This window comes from Muscardinus avellanarius (genome assembly GCF_963383645.1).
Source record: "Muscardinus avellanarius genome assembly, chromosome: 1".
NCBI lineage: Eukaryota > Metazoa > Chordata > Mammalia > Rodentia > Gliridae > Muscardinus > Muscardinus avellanarius.
The window spans coordinates 44,602,722-44,622,761 of NC_137786.1; the positions used below are offsets into that span (position 1 = coordinate 44,602,722).

General features: G+C 38.4%; 1 protein-coding gene across 1 annotated transcript in view; it reads right to left on the reverse strand.

Moving 5' to 3' along the window:
* Positions 1–14,319: 14,319 nt before the first annotated feature.
* LOC308268587 (chondroitin sulfate proteoglycan 4-like) overlaps positions 14,320–20,040 on the reverse strand; it is a gene marked incomplete at both ends in the record, with an annotated part of 84,178 nt that continues 78,457 nt past the window's right edge. Inside the window, 2 exons of the mRNA XM_080703706.1 lie at positions 14,320–16,367; positions 17,305–17,488. Of these exons, the coding sequence (XP_080559832.1) occupies positions 14,320–16,367; positions 17,305–17,488 (2,232 nt within the window). The remainder of the gene's footprint in view (positions 16,368–17,304; positions 17,489–20,040) is intronic.

Sequence of the window (20,040 nt, forward strand, 5' to 3'; positions counted from 1 at the left end):
CCATGCAAACTTAGAGGAAGAAGGGTTTATTTGCTCACAGATCTGGAGATTTCAGAAGTCATAATCCATTTGGAGGCCAGCTTCCAAACTGAAGCCTTGGTTACACATCCTCAGGGCATCATAATGAGAAGCAGAGATCCAAAGGGCAAACAAACAAACAAACAAACAAAAACAACAACAAAAAAAAAACCACTCTGCAGCTAGACTGCCCAGGACACACACATTTTTCCCAGCCACACCCCAGGGACTCCTCTCAGCAACCAAGTCCCACCTCCAACATAGCTTCCTTGTTATTACATGAGGTCTGGAGGACATTTTGGGTCTAAACTATGACAGATTGGCCCTAAGATGTCCAGTTTCCTGTAATTTTCAAAATTTCAAATTTGCTTTTAAATTGAAGCATCCTCCATCGTAGAGTTTGGGTTTGATGTCAAGGAAGAAGAAGGTCTTTCTTCCCTCATGTTTGTCCTTCCTCCTCTGGTTAATCATGGCTTCAAACCCTCCAGGAATGATCCACAGTATGAGTAGGTTGGGAAGCAAAATAGTTTCTACTTGGCTGCTAGTTTCATAGGTTTAGAGCCTGTGGTCTTTACTTTTGCAGATGTTTAAAGCTGGGTTTCTTATGAGATCTCACATAGTTCTGCAGAAATTTTGAAGATCTCTCATTCACATATCTCTTGGCATGACAAATGCAACTCTTCTCTGTCTCGTTACTGCCTTTGTACTTATCCCCCAGAAATTCAGCAGAAATTTCCCCTAGAGATCCTAGCTTCTCTATTTAGGTCTTAGGTCTCTACGACTCTCTAGATCACCTTCTCCAATGACCTTCTGCTAGCTTGACCTCTGCATCCACATCTGGTCCACAGGACACACTCATGTGTCCATTCCTTTGCTTGACAGACCTTGGAAGAGCTGGGTACCTGTCACTGTATACCACCAAAGCAAACAGTCAATTATTCACCCTTAGGGGATTCTGTCTTCCTCAGATTCAAGGAGCATTATTAAGCTTTTGATGTAGGCCTCTCGAACTCCTAAACCTAGTATTGTTAAAGTTTGTCCATTCCCATCCCTTGAAGGTAGAGGTAGAAAAATACTAATGGCAAAAACAGAGCTCTCTCTAAAATTTCTCTTTGCCAGTTTTTAATTTCTGACTTTTTTCTACCCAAAATGTGAACGATATTTAAGAATCCTCTAGTTTGCTCTCTATAACTTCCTCTGGAAATATTGCACCATGGAGATGCCCTTATCTTTGAATTATAATGTCAATTGCCTTGGTGTTTCAGTTTCATTGTTCACTTTAGCATCCTGTGATGCTTGGATATTCAATCCTCAAGAAAAATACAGCTTATGTGGCCTCTCCTGACTCTCCCAACTTGCTCCCTTACCCTTCCTTTCTGGCTTTGCTGAGGTTTCCCCTCCATTATCTGGAGTCCCTCTGGTATCCCAAATACTCCCTAGCTTGAGCATATTAGAAAAAAAACATATATTCCTTCTCTTTCTGTGCTTGGCTAATCTCACTTAACATAATCTTCTCCAGGTCTTTTCATCTTCTTGCAAATAACATGATTTTGTTCTTCTTTATTGATGAGTAGAAATCCATTGTATTTCCCATAATTTTGCAATCAATTCATCTCTTGATGGAGACCTAGATTTGTTCCTTATTTTGGCTATTGCAAATATTGCTGCTATGAACATGGGTACGCATATGTTACTGTAGTTCAGCCGGGCATGGCGGCACATGCTTGTAATCCCAGCATTCAGGAGGCTGAGACTGGAGGATCGTGGTTCGTGGACAGCCTCAGCTACTTAGTGAGACTCTCTGCAACTTAGTGAGACCCTGTTTCAAAATAAAGAATAAAAAATAGGGCAGGCGATAGAGCATAGAGGTCAAATGCCTCTGGGTTCCATCCCCAGACCCGCAAAAAAATAAAAAATGTTACTGTAGTTCTCTGATTTCAACCCTTTGGAAAGATACCCAGGTGTGATATAGCCAGATCATATAGTGGATTAATTCCCAGTTTCTAAGGAATCACCACACTGATCTCCATAGTGGCTGAAATAGTTTGCATTCCCACCAACAGAGTAAAAGAGTTCCTATTTCCCCACACCCTCACGAGCATTTGTTGTTATTTGACTTTTATATGCTTGCCTCTCTGATTGGGATTAGATGGATTCTCAGTGTAGTTTTGATTTGCATCTCCCCTATGGATAATGATGTTGAACATTTTTTTATCTATCTATTGCCCATTTGTATCTCTTCTATTGTGAAGTGTCTATTCAATTCAGTTGTCCATTTCTTAATTGGGTTGTTTGTTTTGCTAGTGTAGAGTCTTTTGAGCTCTTTGTGTACTCTAAATATTAGCCCTCTATCAGAGTGGTAGCTGGTAAAGATCTTCTCACATTCTGTAGGCTTTCTCTTTAAATTCTTGATGGTTTCCTTTGATGAAAAGAAACATTTTAGTTCAATGCCATCCCACTTGTTAATTCTTGCTTTAATTTCCTGCACTTTGGAGGTCTTGTTGAGGAAGTTACTACCTATACCTATATGTTGGAGTGTTGAGCCTAAGCTCTCCTCTAATACCTTCACAGTCTCTTCTCTGATTTCCAGGTCTTTGATCTATTTCAAGTTGATTCCTATACATGGTGAGAGGTAATGATTTAGTTCCATCTTTCTACAAATGGATAGCCAGTTCTCTCAGCACCATTTGTTGAAAAGGCTGTCTTTTCTCCAGCATATGAATTTTGCCCTTTTGTCAAAGATCAATTGACTATAAGTGTGTAGGTTTTTTTCTGTAACTTATATTCTGTTCCATTTGTCTGTGTGCCTGTTATTGTGCCAATACCATGCTGTTTTAACTACTATTGCTCTGTAGTATAATTTGAAGTCAGGGATTGTGATGCCTCCTGCATGGTTCTAATTGCTGAAAATTGCTTTGGATATTTGGGGTATTTTTTTTTCCATGTGAAATTCATGACTGATTTTTCTAGGTCTACGAAGAATGCCATTGGTATTTTGATAGAAATTGCACTGAATCTGTATATCACATTTGGCATGGCCATTTTGATGATATTTATTTTGCCTATCCATGAGCAAGAAAGATCTTTCCATCTTCCAAGGTCTTCTTCAATTATATTCTTTAGCCAGGCATCATGGCACACACTTGTAATCCTAGTACTTGGGAGGCTGAGACAACTTAGTGAGACCTTCTTTCCAAATAAAATATAAAATAGGTCTGAGAGTGTAGTCCAGAGGTAGAAGGCCCCTGAGTTCTATCCCTAGTACCAGAAAAAAAATTAAAAATTAAAAAATCCTTCTTTAATGTTTTATATTTTTATTGTAGAGATCTTTTACATATTGGTTAGGTTTTTTTTAGGTTTTTTTTTATTGGTTTTGAGGTTATTGTGAATGGAATTGTTTTCTTTATTACTTTTTTCATAAATTCATTGTTGCAATATAGAAAAGCAACTGATTTATTTAGGTTGGTTTTGTACCCCACCACTTTGTTAAATTGGCTAATCCAGTAGTCTTTTAATTGAGTTTTTTGCATCTTCTAGATATAGCATCATGCCATCTGCAAACAAAGATAATTTTAATTCCTCTTTTCCTATTTGAATTCCTTTCCTTTGATATCCTTCTCTTGTCTTATTGCTGTGGCAAGAGACTAAAGGACTATATTGAAAAGGAGTAGTGATAGTGGGCATTTTTGTCTTGTTTTTAATTTTAGAGGGAATCCTTGCAGTTTTTTCCCATTCAGTATGATGTTGGCTATGGGTTTATTGTATATTGCCTTAATGATGTTGAGATACAATCCTTCTATTCCAATTTTCTGCAGTGTTTTTTTAAAAATAAATGGGTGTTGGATTTTGTCAAATGCTATTTCAGCATATATTGATATGATCATGTGGTTTTGGTTCTCAGTTTTATTTATGCGGTGATTAACATGTATTTATTTGTGTATGTTGAACCAGCCTTGCTTTACTGGGAAGAAACCAAATTGGTCATGGTGTACAATTCTCTTGATATACTTTTGAATGCATATAACTAGTATTTTGCTTAAATTTTTGCATTTATGTTCATCAAAAATATTGGTCTGTAATTTTCTTTTTTTGAGCTGTGTGTGTGTGTGTGTGTGTGTGTGTGTGTGTGTTACTGGGGATGGAATCCAGGGGTATTCTACCTCTGAGCTACATCCCCGGTCCTATGTCTTATTCTTTATTTATTTTGAAACAGGGTCTCACTGAGTTTCAAATGGCCTCACTAAGTAGTAGCTAAGTCTGTCCTCAAATCACAATCCAGTCTCAGGCTCCAGAATGCTAGGATTACAAGTGTACATCACCATGCCCAACTTTCTTGAGATATGTTTATTTGGTTTTGGTATTAATGTGATACTGGCCTCATAGAAGGAGTTTGGAAGAATTCTATCTCTTTCAATTTCCCAGAACAAGTTGTGAAGTATTGGGATTAGTTCTCTGAAAGTTTTGTAGAATTCAGCTAGAATAACATCTGGGCCTGGGCTTTTCTTTGATGGCAGAATTCTTATTGCTGTTTCTATTACTTTGCTTGCTATTGGTTGGTTTAGGCTTGTTCTGTTCTCTTGGTTCAATTTCGGTAGGTTATATGTGCTTATAAATCTACTGATTTCTTCCTTATTTTCCAGTCTATTGGAGTATAAATTTTCAAAATAGTTTCTGATAGTCCTTTGAATTTCCCCACCATCTGTATTGATGTCTCCTTCTTCATTTCTGATTTTAATGATTTCACTCAATTCTCTCTTTCTTTTGGTTAGGTTGGCCAGGGGTTTATCAATCTTGTTAAGAACCAGCTTTTTATTTGTTGATCCTTTGTATTTTTTATTCTCTATTTCATTTATTTCTGCTCTGATATCAATAATTTTCTGCCTTCTGCTGGCTTTGGAATTAGACTGTTGCTGTTTTTATAGGTCCTTGAGATTAGGTTGTTTATTTAGCGACTCTCTATTCTTATGTAGGCACTCAGTGTTATAAACTTTTCTCTTAACACCACCTTCAAAGTGTCCCATAGATTTTAATATGTTGTGTCTGTATTTTCATTTAATTCCAGGAATTTATTTATTTCTCCCCTTATTTCTGATCTTACCAACTCCTCATACAATAGTGTATCATTCAAACTCCATGTATTTACATAGTTTCTTTTGATCTTCCTTTTTTCATTTCTATTTTCATTCCATTAGTATCTGAAAAGGTGCAGGTAACTATATTACATTTTTTTAATTTGCTGGTGCTTGCTTTGTGGCCCAGGATGTGATCTATTTTGGAGAAGGTTCTATGGGTAGCTCAGAAGAATGTATATTCTGCTATTCCTGTTTGAAATATTCTGTATATGTCTGTTAGGTCTATTTGCTTTATAGTTTTATTTAGTTCTGAAGAGTCTTTATTCATCATTTGCCTTGAAGATGAATCTAGTGCCATGAGTGATGTGTTAAAGTCTCGCTCCCAATAGTATTGTATTTGGGTCTACTTGAAATCTGACATCTTGAAAAGTTTGTTTTACAAATGTGGGTGCACCCACATTTGGGGCATAAACATTTACTGTCATAGTATCTTCTTGATTAATTGTTCCTGTTAATAATACAAAGTGCCCTGCTTTGTCTCTTTTGATGTGTTTTAGTTTAAAGTCTGTTTTACTGGATATCAATATTGCTTCCCTTGCTTCTTTTTGGTCTTCATTGGCATGACATATTTTTCATCCTTTCACTTTCAGCCTATGAATATCTTTGGCTGCAAGATGAGTTTCTTTCAAGCAGCATATATATTGGATTATGTTTTTTAATCCACATTGCCAGTCTATGTCTTTTAATTGTTACGTTAAGTCCTTTAATGTTTAGTGTTATTGAAATATGATTTTTTGTTTCCTGTCATTACGTGTTCTGTATTGTTTGATATAATGTTATTTCTTCATTGCTTATTTATTCCGCTGATCAAATTCATCTCTTCTCTGGTTCTAAAATTTGCTTCTTTTTCTTTTTTATGAGTTATTTCTTTAAGTATTTTCTCTACTTCTGGCTTAGTATTCATAAATTTTTTGAGGTTCTACTTATCTTGAAACACTTTTATTTCTCCATCAAGTTTGAAAAGTAACTTTACTGGATATAGCAGTTTTGATTGGAAGTTGTTATTTTCAGGACCTGGATTGCATCATACCAATCTCTCCTGGCATTCATGACTTGAGGTTGTAACATCTGGAGTGATTTTTATTGTCTTGACCCTGAATATCACTCTTTGTTCTCAGTGCTCTTTAGATTCTTTCCTTAACCTCTATGTTGGTCATTTTGATTATTACATGGTGTGGGGAGGTCCTTTGATCTTTTCTTAATTTTGTTCTATATGTCTCCTGTATGTGGATGTCCAAGTCTTTACATGTTTGAAAATTCTCTGAAATTGAAAGGAGATTACAGATACCCTTGGTCTCTGCCTCTATCCCTTCTTCAATGCCTTTTATCCATAAGTTAGGATGTTTCATATTGACCCATAGTTGTTAGGTGTTTAGCTTCTGTTGTTATAATGTCTTCTGTATACTGTTGATACTGTTGACTGTGATTTTGGTTTTGAGTAAACTGTCTTCTAACAGTAATATTCTTTTGTTGTGGCGGCGATGGTGGTACTGGGAAAGGGACCCAGGAACATTCTACTTCTGAGCTACACCCCCCAGCTCTAATTTTTATTCTTTATTTTGAAGCAGGGTCTCACTGAGTTGCAAAGGGCCTCACTAAGTACTAACAGTGATATTCTGATTTTCATTTCATCTAATCTTCCAGAAATTCTTTCTATTGCTTTCTTCTTCTTCCTCCTCTTCTTCTTCTTCTTCTTCTTCTTCTTCTTCTTCTTCTTCTTCTTCTTCTTCTTCTTTTCTTTCTTTCTTTTTTTTTTTGTGGTACTGGGGTTCCTGAAAGCCCTTCTGCCTCCGGGATACACTCCCAGACCTATTTTATATTTTTGAAACAGGGTCTCTTAAGCCAGTGCAGCTGGCTTCTAACCTGCGCGATCCTCCTGTCTCTGCCTCCCAAGCGCAGGGATTACAAGCATTCACCACCACACCTGGCTTCATTTCATTTATTAACTCTCATTTTGTTCCAGGCCTCTTTCTGATTCTTTCTTAATGTTGAAATGTCTTCTTTTATTTCCTATACACTTACTGTGAGGCCTTTCATCATACTGAATATCAGGATTCTGAATTCTCCTTGCATTTCTTGTAGGTCAGTATTTGTGATGTCCCTTATTTCCTTACTGTTCCTCATTCTTATATTTTCAGAATTCTTATATTTGTGTTTCCATTGTCTTGGCATATTTTTTTCTTTTGTCCTCTTTGGTATTTTCATGTGTCCTGTCCTGTCCTGTGTGCTTTTTTAAAAAATTGCCAAAAAGCTATTTGTAAGACAATAGCCTGCATTTTAGCCTTGGGGGAAAATCTAGTAGTGTCTTAGGTGCCTAAGAAATGTTCGTGGGACTCTATGAGAAAACAACTTTTTCTGGTTGTCTGTTAAACAGCCAGTGATGCTTTCAAGAGAGCTCCCTTACGAAAGCATCCATCCCTCAGCATTCCAATAGTAGGCTCTGTGTCCACTTTAATCTTCATGCTTCTCCTTCCACAGGGCTGTATCTCATTGTTAGTTACAATGCTGCCAAAAGATGAAAGAGGTGGATAGTATACTTCCATCCCTAAATTCAAGTAATGTCAACTTGTAGGTACTATTACCTCCCACTTCCCCCAAGTGTGTTCACCTCAGTTCCAGAAATCTGAAGAGCCAGCAGGTAAGAGAAATTCTGTGTCACCCCCAGCCCACCTAATTGATGGCACACACTTATTAATTTACCACTTATTTGTTTAAAAGCAGTGAATTCATTATGAATAAGAGCAGGGATTATTGAGATAAAGCTCTGCTCATGGGAGAAGCCATTTCAGACTGATTTTCAATTTCTAGAACTTCAATTTTCAACACTACACAAGGCTTTGCCAAAACATTTTTATTTTATGCTTTCCTTGAGCCAACATCAAATGGTAGATGTTATTTGCTTTTAATTGAACCCATCTGAAAATCAGTAGAATATTCCAGAGCCCCTGAAAGAAAATTTTCCAAACACTATGTTATTGCTTGATTAATCACTGAGGTTCAACATCTGGGTCTTACAATGTCCTTCTCTAGCATGCACACTCAGAAATCAAGAATATGAATTATTATTGTAAAGTGTCTGTGTATAAATCTCTCAATATGGACACTAATTTTATTTGTTTGGAGTCACAAAATTAGCAGCATGAAGATGAAGGGGAATCAGACTGTTTGTTTGTTTGTTTGTTTGTTTGTTTGGCTAGGCTAGTAATCCTAGCTCTAAATAGCTTCTGGCTGAAACAAAAAGCTGACATGCTGACTGCGCCAAGAGGTCTGGCTATTCCACAAATAATAGGCATTCTCCTCACCCAGTGGAAAAAATATAGCCTCTTTAACAAATGTGTTGACAAAACTGGCTAACCATATGCAGGAAAATGGAAATAAACCCCACTTTCTCACCCTGCACAAGAGTTGTTAAGATGGATTAAAGACTTAGAAATCAGACCAGAGACCTTGAAGCTCCTTGAAGAGGGTGTAGGTTCAACATTGCAACACATAGGCACAGGTAAAACTTTCTCAACAAGACCTCAAAGGTACAAGAAACAAAAAGGCAGATTGATATGTAGAATTTTTTTAAATTAAAGAGCTTCTGTACAGCAAAGGAAACTATCAAAAACCTCAAAAGAGAGCCAACAGAATGGGAGAAAAATCTTTGCCAACTACTTCTCTGATAGAGGGCTAATATCTAGAATACACAAAGAACTCAAGAAACTCAGCACTAAGAAAACAAATAACCCAATAAAAAATGGAGTGAACTAAACAGACACTTCACAAATGAAGAAATTCAAATGGTCAATTAATGTATTAAAAAAAATGCTCAACATCATTAGCAACCAGAGAGATGCAAATCTAAACTACCCTGAGATTTCATCTAACTCCAACTTAATGGCAATCATCAAAAACAAAAACAACAAAACATACTGGTGAGGATGTGGAGAAGTGGGAACTCTAATACATTGTTCTTGGGATTGCAAATTAGTGCAACCACTTTGGAAAACAGTATAGAGGATCCTCAGAAGAATGGGAACAAACTTACCATATGATCCAGCAATACCACTTCTGAATATCTACCCAAAAGAATGGAAACCAAACTACCAAACTAATGCATGTGTATATATGTTCATAGATGCACAATTCACCATAGCGAAACTATGGAACCAGCCAAGATGTCCATAAACAGATGAATGGATTACAAAACTATGGGATATGTACACAATGGAATTTTACTTGGCCATAAAGAAGAACAAAATTACATCATTTACATGGAAATGGATGGAACTGGAGAACATTATGCTAAGTGAGATTAGTCATCACAAGAAGTAAAAAATTGGATGTTCTCCCTAATATGTGAAAGATATAGAGAAAAAAGGTCATAGGAGGATTCTAGATGAAGGACAAAAAAAACATAGATGAGCAAATAAAGAGGCCTAACTGAGGATTATGAGAGGGGGGAGAGAGAAATTCCCTAATGTACATTCACAAACATATCAAAGTCAATCACTAAGACAAACGTAAGAAGGAAGAATGGGAAGGTAATAGGGTGGGAACTGGCAAAGGGCTAAATGAGTGATGCATGCATGTATGCCTCTACCATCTTGTACTCCATTAAGATGTATGACTACAATGCAACAATAAAATTTTTTTTTGCCAGGTGTGGTGGTGTGTGCTTATAATCCCAGCATTCAGGAGGCAGAGACAGGAGGATTGTGGTTTGGGGACAGCCTCAGCTACTACTTAGTGAGGTCTTTTGCAACTCAATGAGACCCTGTTTCAAACATAAAAAGGACTAAAATATAGAGCTGGGGGTGTAGCTTGGAGGTAGAATGCCCCTGGGTCCCATCCCCAGTGCTGCAAAAAAATTTAAAAGGAGCAAAGCCTATATAGTGGACATAAAGTTGCTCCTCGGTCTTTACCTTGTGTGTGCAGATGCTAGCACAGACTGCCATTCTGTTTCCCTGAGTACTTGGAAGAAAACAGACATGAGAACAATTCTAAGTTGCATACAAATCCAGCCAACCTTGAGTTAAGACTCTCATTTTTCTCCCTTTTAAAACAAAATTACTATAAAGGGATATTTTATGATTCAGAAATCTAGAAACACAGATACTCTCCTTTGGAAGAAGAGTAGAAAAGTTTTCTTCAGTATCTGCTGCCCATGGTCAGGAATGTCAAGCAAGGATCAAAGGAATGGGTGCTTGTCACTACACCCAGTGTGCTATGCTGCCATCCATTCTGTAGGTTGTGAAGTCTGTTTTCACAAGAACCAGTTAAAATTGGGTTGGGAATGAAGAGCCACTTAAAGAAACAGAAAAGAGAGATGGTGAAAAAAATGTATTTTCTGTATAAAACATATCAAGGGCATCAGACTTCTGGGGACACTCTGACCTCACCTTTACCTTTCCAAGTACCCAACCTCATTTTCTTTTCTCCTGATGTGTTCCACCTGTTAACACAAGGCAAAATCTTTTCCCTAGACAAAAAGGTATACAGAAATGAGTCTACTGTAAAGCTGTGTTTGTTTTAATACATCCTCTTTAAAGAATGTTCATGTGTAGCATTAGCTAGAGTTTCAAACATACTGTGTAATGTTCACTGATCCATTTTGTTGTTTGTTTGTTTGTTTGTTTAGTGGCACTGGGGTATTCTAGCTCTTAGTTATACCAGCAGCTCAATTTTGTTTTCTTAATTAAAAAAAATTTTATTGGTGCATCGTATTCCTACTAATGGAGTACAGGATGGTATAGGCACACATGCACACATCACTAATTTAGCCCTTCCTTAATTCCCCTCTGCTGGGGTCCAGCCCTATCAAGAGTCGAGGTTCGTGTGTTGGTGAGAGAAGAGCCGAGGTCGATGAGAGAAGAACTGTCACATGAGATCAGGTTCAACTTCTCCATTTTATTCAGGATTTGTTACAATTTTTATACTTTCTTTTTTGGCCAAAAACCAAGGGCATAGCCATGCAAGCAGGATCTCCATGGACAGGAAAAGTTTTATTTTTTATAGAGTTTAAGGCAAGGGTGTCAGACATTTAAATAATCATAGTATGCTTTGTCTCACTTCACAAGGTTGACTCAAACTTAATCTTATACATTGGCCCAAACTAAGGTCAGTTTGAACTTAATGTTTGGCCCAAACTTTATCCTTGGGGAAAAAAATCTTTGCTCCCTGAGTCTCTCACAAGCCACTGCCCATCAGTTTCAGTTATAATGCTTATACATAAAATTCCAATTATACATATTAGTCCAAATAATCCTAAAATAATTTTTAAGAAAGGAATGCTAGACATACCTCATGGGGGATCTACGCCATTGCAGATCCCCTGATCGAGCTTTCTCAAGATCTGCACGAGATGCTATAGCACCCCTCTATTATTTTCCCCATCCCTCCTTCTTATGTTTGGCATGTTGATTGACTTTGATATGTTTATGAATGTACATTATGTACAGGGTCTTGCTAGGTTGATGAGAGTCTTACTGCTTGCTGAAGCTGTCCTCGAATCTCCAATCATCCAATCTCAGTCTTCTAAGTGCTGGCATTAAAGGCATGCACCACAAGCATGCACTCAGCTCCATTCTGATTTTAGAATAAAATTTTTGCCTAAACTTTATAATGAGTTTAATAAGCCTTCATTTGGTATACAAGTAAACTCTTCATTATGATTTAAACTAGGTTTCTCAACTTCATCACTATTGATACTTGGGGCCAGATAATTCTTTGTCATGGGGAGCTGTCCTGTGCATCACTGTATATCTGGAAGCCTTCCTAGCCTCTAATCATTAGGTGCAAGAAGCGTCCTTGCCCAGTAGTTTTGGAAACCAAAAACATCTCCCAATATTGCCAAATGTCCCCTGGGAGGTATATATCTCCTCACACTTTACCTAGCATAGCCCACTCTAGCTCACTACTCACCCCTGGAACACTGGCCTTTGGATTTAAGAAAATTATTAAAACATTAAAAGGAGATGTTGTACTCCAGTTTGAAAGATTAAAATCTTTTCCCCATGTATTTCGATATCTGAAGAGTATTTTAATAGACTCAGTCCACTTCCCATCTAATTGCTATCCTTTCATCTTGCCTAGCCACACAGGGGACTGATCGTTGATCTCTGACAGTCTTCTCTCAGTCCTCGGAGAGTTATCAGTCCTGAAAATCTCATTTTCTTTTGCCAGTGATGGTGATGATATGGTAATTGTGCTGCCAGTTCTAGACAATGAGTCATAGAATGGGGGAAATGTTTGAGAAGGAACTCCTGTTATAAGATTAAAGCACTAATAATAAAACAAAAGTCTTTATATGAAAAAGCTATTTTGCCCTTTCCACTGTGATTTCTGTGTTGAATGTGATCTTTCTGCTTGGAGCTTTGACAGTCACCTTACAATAACAAGGAATTGAACAAAAGAGAAAAATGATAAGAGCTTAGGATAGGGAGAACAAAAGAGCTTCAGTCCTCATGTCATCCCTGAACAGCTAGTCATTCTTGGAAGCCCAACCCCCAAATGCTCACTAATTGAGATAGTTCAACATCTTTATTACCCAAACCAGAGACCAGCATATTATGGTCATAGATCAAATCCAAGAACTAAGAAGAGTTGCTTTTAAATTTTTAAAGATTGTTTAAATAGTAGTAGTAGCAGAAAGAGAAAAAGGAGGAGGAGAAGGAAGAGGAGAAGGAGGAGAACAAAAACAAGAACAAAAACAAGAAGAACAGGAGTAGTAGTAGTAGTAGTAGTAGTAGTAGTAAATGACAAAGACCACAGGTGGCCCACAAAGCCTAAAATCTTTACTATATAACTCTTTTATTTTATTTTTTTTATTTTGAAGCTTCAACAAATCTTTATGACAAAATCAGTCAGAAATAGAAAGGAAAGAGAAAAAAGAAAGCTGTGTGCAGGCACACTGGAGAGCCCAGAAATGGAACTCTGACTATGTAACTCTTAAAAAAAGTTTGCCAGTGGTTACAGTCTGGATAGGCAGTGTCTCCAGATAAATGTCTTCCACTCAGAGGTGGGACATGGTTGGAGGAGGAGGGTCATTAGGTATGGCCTTGAGGACTTGCATCCGAACCTGGCCACTTTACATTGTCCTCTCTCTCTGCTTCCAGGCCCCATGAGTTGAGCTCTTGCTCTGCTGTACCATTGTCTCAATGTTTCTGCCTTGGAGCCAGCCAACCATGGACTGAACCTCATACACTTTTCCACTTTTCCCCCTCTAAGTTGCTCTTGTCAGGCATTTTGGTCACAGCAATGAGAAAACTGATTAATACACCAATCTTGAACATAAACCACTTGTAGTTGATGCCTTATTTTCATCCCAAAGCATTCCTAATACAAGTATTAAAATCTTCTTTTTAGCATTATAGAAACTAGTGCTTGAGTTAACCAATGGTCGACTCAGTTAGATAATTCAAATATTAATTATTTTAATTATTTTAATTCATTGTAAAGTTAGCCTGAGTTGAGGCACCACAAAAGTATTTAACAAACTTCCTGTACCTCATGACTTAAAATAATACGTCTCCTACTTCTAGGTTTGCTTTTACCAGAACAGACAAAGCCTCTTAATGAAACATGATGTGTTCCGTGAATATCTTCAAAGGCAGTCCCTCTATCTGGAGCATTAGGCACTTCCTGCATTAGGAAACCAAGTCTAGGACTCGAAGGAGGAAAGCATTACAGAAAAACATGACATAAGCAAACTCATTGATGTCAGAAATCATCTCTTAACTCATTGTCATAAATCATCTCTTCTGCTGAGACAGTTCTTGAGCTTCCTGCTGATTCATTCAGAGAGTGACTCCTCAGTGAAAATTACGCAAAGCTTTCTCCTTCCTTTATCTCTGTGTCCCAAGTTAATACTGCTATTTTCAAGAGAGAAAATGTGTTCAGCAGCACCTTGGTGAAGGGTTTAAATATTGACAAAAACTTAAATATGCTGAGAAAGTCAATCCAGCAAAAGACATACAAAGCTCATCATGGAAAGTTCATGCATCCTGTATAGAGTTGAACACCCACCAAGCTATAACCACTGGGGTTGTGACAGCACTGATAGGCTTGCAGACCAGGCTCTTTTTTATTATTCAACCAGCACTTCTTTCTCCTGCCATTATATCCCAATGCCTATTCTAGTACCTAGCACACAGTGGGTAGTCAAGAAGAAACATGAGCTTTCAGTCTACACCCAGTACTGGCTGTGCTTCAGTGTCGGGTTGGTTTGACGGCAGAGACTGACCATGTCGGGATCCAGGTTCACCCATCTCTCCTTAAAAGCACATTTTTCCATGGGCTCAGCCATGGGGGACACCATTGGTTCACATCTTGTGGCCCTGAAAAGACTGGGTGGGGGGCTGCTGGAGCTTTTTATAAGGGGTGTCACTGTGACGGTGGGAACTGCTATGCTCCTTTCTGGCCTACAACTTGGGATTGTGGGTTCTAGGTTGGTGTGAGGCTGGAGAAGGGGTTTTGCCTTTTCTTTCTTCTGGCCTAGCAGCCAGACACACAAGGCCACTGCAGTCACCATGAGCACAAGGACCATTGCGGCCAAGGGTAGGATGACCATCAAGGGATAACTGCTTTCTCTGAGTGGTCGGGCTGCCCCATGGCTGACTTTGGTGGGAGCTGGTGGCCAGATGGCCCTGGTGGGAGAGACCTTGCCAAGCACACCTGGATCTTCACTGCTGTGTTGTCCCCAGAGACCTGTTCCCTGCCTTCTGGTTTTGGTCAGCTTCCCCAGAGTTTCTGTCCATCCCGTGGGCCTGGAAGAAGCCACAGGCTTTTTCTGAGAGAGAACTGAGGTCACAAAATTATCTCTAGTGACTGATAAATGAATACCTGGTGAAAATGTTTGTGATATTAAGGAGTCAGGTGGCACTATGGTGAAGGGTAGACAACCTATTGCTGGCTGTACATGATCTGCCCTGAGCAAGAAAGTGAAGGAGTCATTCAGCATCTCAGTGCCTGTTAGATTTGCATGTGGATAAAGCACCAAGAGCCCCTGGTCAATGTCCCTCTGAGTGAACAGTGTAGCATCTTCCATCACAGTGCTGTGAACCATTCTGTGGACAAGTCTTCCATGGGTGGGGGGTTCTGTCACTTCAAATCTGGGATTGCTGTTTGTCCTATTAGCAAGCTCAGTGGCATCAAGTTCCTTTCTTCTCAGCTGATGAGCCACTCTGTTGGCAATTTTCAGGTCTGATGTAACCTGCAGTAAAGGTTGCACTCTGATGCCCAGTGTCTGTCCCGTCAGGTTGCTTTCTGATGTGAACAGTGAGAACCAGAGCTGGTCCTCTGAGGCTGTGAGATTTGTCATGTGGTAAGACAGTCTTCCTGAATCCAAATCTTCCTGTCCAAAGCTGGTCACCACCTCGTTTCCAATCAGCAGGTGCCCATGTTGGAGGGGCCATGTTATAGTGTAGATGATCTGGGGGTTCTTTCCATTGGTCACTGCTGAAAGGTGAGCACTGGTGATGGGGATGGCTGTCTGGCCCTGTGGGAGAAGCAGTTCAGTGAGGTTCACAATGGTGATGGAGATGGGAATGACATCCAGGTAGAAGAGCTTGTAGAAAGGGCGGTATTCGCCATCAGTCACACTAAAGTAAAACACACCAGAGGAGGGGCTTCCATCCTGTATGAACCACACCTGAGAGTTATCGATGTCAGCTTGGGTAAATTGGTGAACAGGTGTTTCTGGATAGGAAGCCATTGCCAAAAAGCCATTATTAGGGTTACGGATCATTGTATATCTGATTTCATCTGGAGGACTGTCTAGATCTTCCACTTTCAGGATTTCAGGTCCCACAACCAACCTACTGCCCTGAAGAACTTCTAGCCGAAGTCCTTTTGTTTTTAATTCTGGTGCCTGGTCATTCACAGGAATGATGGTAATGTTAAACATCTCTTCTAGAAAGTCAGCCTCTGGTATGATGGTGGACTTGCTCTTTTTGTTCAGCCAAACAGCAAATGTAAAATTGTCAGCCAGTGATTCAGAGTCATCATGAAAGTATGTGATTCCAAATTTATTAATTAGATACTGGGAAAAATTGGGTTTTTCTTTGGTAAGATTTCTTTCTCCAACCATAATGGTTCCATGGTGTGGAAGAGATGTAACCTGGAACCAAATTTCATAGGAAGAACGCTGAGATTCAGGTAATTTAAATAAGATATTGGAAGCATCTAGCTTAGATTGGTCAATTAGAACTCTGTCCCCCTCCTTGACAGCAGCTCCTATTAAAACATAAACAAGAAAAAAGGTATTTTATTAAAATTTCAGGTGACAGAAAGATTTCCCCCCCCATTCCCTTTCTTGATGGGTTATTCTAAACACTTTGGTTGCTCAAGTACCTGAATTAGCATTGCTACCCAAGGCACAGAAAAATTAATCTTAAATATATAAACCCATACACAATTAAGTCATTATTTCAGGCAAGCAAACTTTAAGATCTTTAGATTCACTTATAAAATATTTATTTCCTAACTTATCTACCACTAGACTTTCTCTTGCCATAAAACAGGTGCAGCTTTCCATACCCCTTTCCTTTCAAGAATTTACCCATTTGTTTCATTTTCCATCAACAGTTTTTAGTTATGGGCATGTAAAGTCCCCATTTGGAGGTATAAGTAAAATTCTTTGAAGCCAAGTTGGTATCCTCCCCCCAAAACAACTATTAAACTCATAAGAGGAAAGAGAAGAAGTTCAGAGAAAGAGGCCATGTGAAGAAATAAGTTTGTTATAACTGCATCAGTTTTATTTCAAAGGTTGATATGATGGCATTGACAAAAAGGGAATGACTGGCTTCCAAACTCTGTGTGTGTGTGTGTGTGTGTACGTGTTGTGTGTTATATGTTCGTGTGTGGTGTGTGTGTGTAGTGTGTTGTGTGTGGTGTGGTGTGTGTGGTATGTTGTGTGTGGTGTGGTGTGTGTGTGGTATGTTGTGTGTGTTGTGTGTGTGATGTGTATGGTGTGTGTGTGTGTTGTGTGTTATATGTTTGTGTGTGTTGTGTGTGTGTTGTGTGTGTAGTGTGTTGTGTGTGTTGTGTGTGGTATGTTGTGTGTGTTGTGTGTGTGATGTGTATGGTGTGTGTGTGTGTGTGTGTGTGTGTGTGTGGTTGTATGTGTGTGGTGCATTTATATATGGCACAGGCCATGTCTTGTCAATATTACCTGTATTTGCAAGCAGACAGCTCTGCCTACCAGGCTCGTTAATTTCATATGAAATGGTAACACAGAACTCCTGACGTCCTAGAGCTGCTGGTGGGGAGGATGCTGTAAATGTGAAGGAATCTTCAGCAGCCCAGCCCGTGTGCTCACGATCCACATGCTGGTATAATATCAGCCCTTCACTGACCTGGCCAGAGAGTAAAAATAATTAGTCCCTGGTTTCCAGGATGGTACAAAGATTAACATACGCTAACTGGAAGAGATCTTGTCTTCCGATAGCTTACTTTATTCGTGCTCAAATTATTGTACATATCCATATAAAAGCAGGAGCATTAAAATATGGTACCTTGCTGGGAGTGGCAGCACACACCTATAATACTAGTACTTGGGAGGCTGAAACAGGAGGATCACAGGTTCAAGGACAACCTCAGCAACATAGCGAGATTCTGCAATCAACAAGACCTGTTTCAAAAAAAGAGAAAAAAATTAAAAGGGCTAGGGGTGTAGCTTGGAGGTAGAATACCCCTGGGTTCAATTACCAGTACCACCACGACAAAAAAAAAAATGGTAATTTAAATTCCAAATCTAGGGGATTCTACTTTTAAAATGATCTATTCATCAAAGAAGAAAAACACACTGATTTTAAGATTACAATGCTCTAAGGTATTTGTATTATAGAAAGTGTTTAATAAGAGTGTAGTGCTACACTCTTATAATTCTAGTACATGGGAGGCTGAGGCAGGAGAAGTAAAGGTTTGAAGAAAGCCTCAGCAATTTAGTGAGACCTTCAGCAACTTAGCAAGACTTTTCTTCAAAATAAATAAAAATGCCTGAGGTATATAGTTCAGAGGTAAAATACCCCTTGATTCAGTTCCCAGTACCACAGAAAAGAAGGGGTGCTGGACATGAAGCTCAGTGGCAGAATGTCCCTGGGTTCAATCCCCAGTAACATGTAACACACACCAAATATGAAAAGTGTGTAATAAAACTCTACTTACTGTCAGATAATTTCTTAATTATCAACTTGTAACCAGTATTATTGCATGTGTACTCTCACTCAACTTTTCTGCCCAACAGATAATTTTAAATGAAATCATGATTATTAAACCTATTAATACTCTAGGAAGTACTGGTAAAAAGATGGCTCTTAAAAACATAATCACAAGGCCGGGTGACAGGAGGATTGCACAGGTTCGAAGCCAGCCGTGTTGGCTTAAGAGACCCTGTTTCCAAATAAAAAATTATAAAAATAGGTCTGGGAGTGTAACCCGGATGTAGAAGGGTTTCCAGGAACCCCAGTACTACAAAAAAAAACATAATCACAATACCACTATTATACCTAAACATTATAAATAACTACTTAATATTATGAAATCAGTATTCAAATTTCCCCGAAGATCTGGAGCATGTCCTTTTTCAGTGGTTATTTTGTCTGAGTCAAAATCCAAGAAAGCCAACATTTCATATTTGATATTTCTCATAGGTGTCTTCATCTTTTTTTCTTATTTTTTTTTGCTAAAGAGTTGGCTGTCTTGCAGTTTCCTATATTCTGAGTTTTGCTGACTGCATTTCTATGATGCTATGTAATATATTCCTCTTTCCCCTGTACTTCTTATATACCACAGTTAAATCTAGAAACAAATAAGAATAAGGTTCAATTTGTATGTGTGTGTGGTGGTAGGGATTGAACTCAGGGACATTCTACCTCCATGCTACACCCCCAACCCTATATTTTATTTTTTTATTTTGAAACAGGATCTTACTAAGTTGCAAAGGGCCTCACTAAATAGCTGAGGCTGGCGGTGAACCCAGATCCTCCTGTCTCAGCCTTCCGAGTACTGGGACTACAAGCGTGCACCACCACACCTGCTAGGTTCAATTATTTTAGATATTAATATTTTAAGTTGTACCAAATATTTCCATACATACTTCATGACAAAGCATGATAATATTTGCTTGTCGGCCGGGCGTGGTGGCACACGCTTTAATCCCTGCGCTTGGGAGGCAGAGACAGGAGGATCATACAGGTTCGAAGCCAGCCGCGCTAGCTTAAGAGACCCTGTTTCCACATTAAAAAAAAAAAAAGTATAAAATAGGTCTGGGAGTGTAGCCCGTGGGAGTGTAGCCCGGAGGTAGAAGGGCTTCCAGGAACCCCAGTACCACCAAAAAAAAAAAAAAAAAAAAAAAAAAAAAAAAATATATATATATATATATATATATATATATATATATATTTGCTTGTCTCTCTTTTGGATAGGAGATTGATATATTAAGTGTTGACAGGTTGATCCATTCATTCATTTTAATGTTCCCCATCAGAAAATTACCAAATAGTTAAACAGAATAATTTACACCATTGCCTAAATCTACTAAATCTATTATTGTTTTAGTGGCAAAATATTACTACTCTTTTATCATTCCTTCTTCATTTATTATGTGGTGGTCTTCAATTAAGAACCTCCCCTAATTAGCTATTTGGTTACAAAGAGAATTAGAAAAGTGATTTTTTTTCTTTCTGTAACAATTTTTAGAATAATGATTTGTTCCCCCATTATTTTAGTCTTGTTTGCTTGTTTGCTTTGGAATAATTACAAAGTTATGAATTTTAATATGTGATATATTTCATTCTATTTCAATTATAATTCTCATAGATGTTCATATTGTCCCACCTTGCCTAATTTTTTTTTAATTTAACCTAAGTCTTGAACACCTGTGCTTGTCTATGTCCTTTCTAATTCA